The 5,188-nt window shown below is 31.5% G+C and overlaps 1 protein-coding gene across 1 annotated transcript; it reads left to right on the top strand.

Moving 5' to 3' along the window:
• Positions 1-1,575: 1,575 nt before the first annotated feature.
• LOC137729692 (protein RADIALIS-like 1) lies at positions 1,576-2,486 on the top strand. The gene is made up of 2 exons (XM_068468696.1): positions 1,576-1,888; positions 2,118-2,486. The coding sequence occupies exons 1-2, from the start codon at positions 1,648-1,650 to the stop codon at positions 2,120-2,122; spliced, it is 246 nt and encodes an 81-aa protein (XP_068324797.1). The 5' UTR covers positions 1,576-1,647; the 3' UTR covers positions 2,123-2,486.
• Positions 2,487-5,188: the final 2,702 nt, after the last annotated feature.

Below are 5,188 nucleotides of genomic sequence, written 5' to 3'. Positions count from 1 at the left end.
TAATACATTTTCCCTTTTTTTTTTTTTTTTTTTTACTAGATAGTGAATAGTATGAGTAAGTTTACCGTGCCAAATAACCAAACTACATCAGATAGGGTCCCAAACTGCTAAAGAGTTAGTAACATTATGTTGACCTATCCTCTGAGAAAAAACATAATTGCATCATTGTACGGACCATTCAGGCCAGCTAGAGTGCTTGGAACGTTGTTCAGGACACAGTACACTAATTAGCAAAATCACTTGTACTGTGGAGAACACAGGCCTCCCAATTTACTTAAGTCTTCAAAAACAAGAAAAAAATTGAGAAAAAAGAAAAAGAAAAATGGCTTGTCTTGTACACGTGAAAGTTTAGTACAGGCAATCTGATTGATTGTGGTTTGAGAATGGTCCCCACATGAAGATCCTGCGAAGTTAGAGAATAAAACAGAGAGGGAACTGATGTAATCTGAAGGAAATCTCAACAGATGAAGAGGCTCTCACCATGAGAATTTCTACTTTGTCTTCCCCCCTATGGGTGTGCTTTATCTTCAAAGGATATTATAAAACTACCATTTTCTTAATCAAGGAGAAAACTTCCATGATCGAGGCCAAACAGCTTCAATTTGCTAATTTCTAGGTTTAAGTTAATTTCCAAAAGAAGCAAAAGAAGAACTTCTAGGTTTTTGTGCGTCACCACTATGTTAATTGTCGTTGGATGAGAGTGATTTACTCTATTTACCACTTAAATATCGAGACCTTTTCATCTAATTAATGACACTTAGCTAGGTCTCGTTTGGTATTAAGGATTGGCTGCTTAACCTCAATTCCAATGGTTAATGCTAGAGAGATTAAATTTATAGATCAAATTTTATAAACTAAATGACATGGAAGTTGATGATTAGATTATTACTTAAGTGTTGCTTAACGTGTTTATTTCTTATTTATGACACATCATTTAGTTTGTAAATTTAGTCTACAAATTTATTCTATCTAACATTACTCCAATTCCAATTTGCTATAGCGTATTAGATTATAATGGATAATCCTCTAAATTCAAGACATATTGAAAGTAGAAGAAAAATGATTCTTATATTTAAGAGGATTAGACATGAATAAAACCTATATTCTTTGGTTGATATCTTGCACTTTTTTTTAAAAAGTTCTTATGTCAACTAAACACGCTTAGGAGTATATATGTTACTTTTTTGGATTGTGAATAATAACTTATGATAGATAAAAAGAAAGAAAAGGACTCCAATCAACTTTATTGATTTCTTCTATCTATAAAAAATTCTTGACCAATAAATATAAAAAAATTCTTGGAGATATCTCCATGCAATGTAGTTCTCCATGTCCTAGTACTACTGCTTCATTGAAATAATTTTGTGGTAGCTAAGGTGACGAATCATTCAAATTCCACATCATTTTTTTTTTCCAAGATCTCTTGCCAACTGGCATTACACCCCCACCCAACTCCCCCCTCCTTATAAAGAGCAGGCATTGCCAACATTCAGCTCATAGCACTCACTTCCCTTCACTTAGGTCTTTTCTCCTCTCTCTCTCTCTCTCTCTCTCTCTCTCTCTCTGTCCCCCCCCCCCTTTAATTTTCCTTCCAAGCTTTTAAGTGTAGTGTTTATAGAAAACCATCTCACTCTAAGAAATTATTCAATGGCATCAAGCTCAATGTCCTCAAGAGGCTCCGACTCCTCCTGGACTGCCAAGCAAAACAAAGCCTTTGAAAAGGCTTTGGCTGTCTATGACAAGGACACTGCCGACCGCTGGTACAATGTTGCCAAGGCGGTTGGCGGCAAAACACCGGAGGAAGTCAAGAGGCACTATGAGCTTCTTGTACAAGATGTCAAGCATATTGAGTCAGGCCAAGTTGCCTTCCCAGATTACAGGACTACTGGTGGGTACTATAAACGCATACACTATATTTAGGCAAAGTCCTCCAAAACAAAAATTACTATTATAAATATTACTACTTTTGCTTAAAATACACATCTATTTTTTTAACACCACCAACTTTTCTTTTCCATTTTATTCCATGCTATAATAAGATTACATATTACAATACCTATTGACTTCCAAGACCACATCCTGCCAAGTTGATCAGACTCTTTTGTTATGCTTTGCAGGATGAGAAATCTCAAGCTTCACTGGAGCAGTATAACTCACAGTTTATCCACTAGTTAATAAATAAAGATTGGTCACTCGATCGCTTCATCTTCATCGTTACATCGCTAGCTAGGCGCCATTTTAATGTTCAATGACGCTGTGGTCATGGTATGGTTTTGTGTTCAGTCGTTTGAGAAATCACAATCAGTGATTCTTCTATGTATGTACTTTGTACTAGTTTCGGTTTCTTTCATTTGTTTCTTGCTACTCTAAGCTTAAGTATGTATGTATGTATGTACCAAAGGCATGCATGTACGTTGTAATTCTATATGTAAGATTCAAGTAGTGGAATCTTATTTTATGTGTCATGTAGTGTGTACTTATTTCCATCTCTTCTCTCTTGCTCTTTCTCTCTCTCTCTCTCTCTCTCTCTCTCTATATATATATATATATATATATATATATTTATATATCTTCGAAAATGTTGAAGTTATTGAAGCTATAAACATTAAAAAAATGAGCTTATTATAACAATTTACAATAAAAAAAATATAAAGCAGCAATTAACATAATTTATGTAACCTTAAAATTTTCTTCTCGAATAGCCTTGAAGCTTATGGGAATTTGAAAGTTAAAAGAGGAAGAGAGAGAGAGAGAGAGACAGAGAGAGAAATCTCTTGTGAATAGATAATAGGAAGAATACGCGGCAAATTTTTGGTTTCAAAAGCAACTTGTTAATGTTTCCCGCAATGAGGTTTTGCCACTTGGCCAAGACCCAGAAAACAACTTGTTACTTGTTAGAAATAAATAATGCTTAAAGTGAGTCCTAAGATGAACAATCTAAAATTTTGAGATTCTTTGTGTAGCATCACTCATCGTCGATGCCATAATACTAACAATATTATTGTTAGTCTGAACCAAAACCTTGTCAAAACTTTTACCAAATTAATGATGTAGCATATTAGATGGCAATATCTTGGTTTGAATCTCACTTGTATACAAGAAATAATTTCATGTGATTTATACATTTCTTGATAGCTACAAAATTTGGAAAAAGTTTTTGGTGCGCGACTAGATTACTAAACATTTTCTTATATCTCAACAAAATTGTGGCATATGGTATGGCAACATCTTATATTTGTAAGAATATAAGCATAAGTATGAGTCTGGATCGAAAACCGGTTATTAGTTTTAAGTTTGTATAGAAAGTATTAAAAGATAATGAATTACCAATCCATGTTGTTCTAGAATTCAAATAGTACAAGGAACTGATTTCAGTTTCCTATATGGAGATTTTTAATAGGGAAATAATAATTGGTTTTTGCTAGATTATGTTATATATAGTGACCTCTGCTGTCACAGATTTACACTCTATCTTGAACTAAGACCTATTGTTTCTGGAGAGAGGAGAAGGTTTACTACTCGTTTTGCTGCAGAGATCGACCATGGCTTCTTTTTCTGGTGCATTTGCAGAGTTCTTCTCTGTATAATAATCATGAATTGTGGTTTGTGTTTTTGATGGCTGTGAGTCATGCTAGCTGATCTTGAATTCTATGTTAATTCTTACAATATAATTTGAATGAGAATATGACTTTAGCCCCTAAAACTTAATCTTCTCTACATAAAACCTGACATAAGTTTTTTTCTTGAATAAAACCCATTAACCAGATTCTACATCAGCAAATTCATTAATTATGTTTGACTTCACACATTAAAAAAATTTTGAATGCCTAAAATACCCCTATTTGAATTATTTTTTTTATAAACCCTATTTGAATGTTTGATGTACATAATTAATGCCATGCAGATGGATGGTAAGGGAGAATTAATGATTTTACAAAAAAAATAATGTTATAAATTCATTGCCTAATAATAATAACATACAACATGTCTACTATATGTTATTATACATGCTTAATTAATTCAATAAAATTATATTTTACATTTTAGTGTAGGTAAATTATTTCTCACACACACACGCATGTGCACACACACATACACACACACACACACATATATATATATATATATATATGTAAAATTCATGCAAAATAATTTACCTACAAAAAAAAAAAAAAAAAACATTTGATTCAAATAGTGCACCTACTATTAAAATTTTAAAATGTTAGATTGCTCAAAAAAAAAGAAAAATAATATACCCAGTATATGTAAAATACATGAAAAATAATTTACCTACATAATAACAAACCCATATATGCAAAATACATAAAAACTAATTTACCTTATAAATTCATTGTTTAATTTTTAAAAGAAACAATGTTTTTACTAGTTTTTTTTTTTATTATTATTTTTTATTTTATTTTTATATATATATATGAAAATAATGTAACTATTGTTTAGTTTTTACAAGAAACAATGTATCTACAAGTTTATTTTTACCTTCTTTTTATTTTAATTTTCACAAGTTAATGTATCTACTTTTTCAATAGAATGTGTATTGAACTAATTAGATTTGGATTAGGCGATTTCACATAAAAGAAGAAAATAACTTTTTGTTTTTTTGAAATTAAAAGCAAAAAAAACTTAAACGAATTGAATGTTGTTGACAAACAAAAGACAATAAATTAAAAGTCTACAAAAAAACCGTAATAGCCATATTAATGTTGGTGGCATGGTGTTGTAAATAAATTTAAATGTATGGACATCTTTTATCTTACATGACATCAAATTCAAAATTTGGGTTTTATTTAGATGTTTTAATATAGGTGGGTTTATGTTTAGAGTTCAACAGTTGTAAGGGGCTAAATCTAAAGCACCCAATATTTGAACACTTTGAATTCTATGTTTTTATTTGTGTAAATAAATGAGTTTCAAAGTGTTCAAATATGACCAAAGGAATTACTACCACAGCAGTTGCGAGTCAGAACCTTGAGTTCTTCTTATTCTTATATATATATATATATATACACACACACACACCAGACCCCTTCTCAAGAGGGATCCCCATTTTTTTTAAAAAAATGGGGAGCCTTCTCCTGACCATTGAATGAAATGGGTGGTTGAGATTAAATATCTAAGAAAATCTTTCCTTTTCCTCTCTCTTTTCTGGTTCCCGCCTCTTCCTTGCGAC

Source organism: Pyrus communis, chromosome 3, assembly GCF_963583255.1.
Source record: "Pyrus communis chromosome 3, drPyrComm1.1, whole genome shotgun sequence".
Lineage (NCBI taxonomy): Eukaryota > Viridiplantae > Streptophyta > Magnoliopsida > Rosales > Rosaceae > Pyrus > Pyrus communis.
This window is presented reverse-complemented; position numbering and strand designations above follow the sequence as displayed.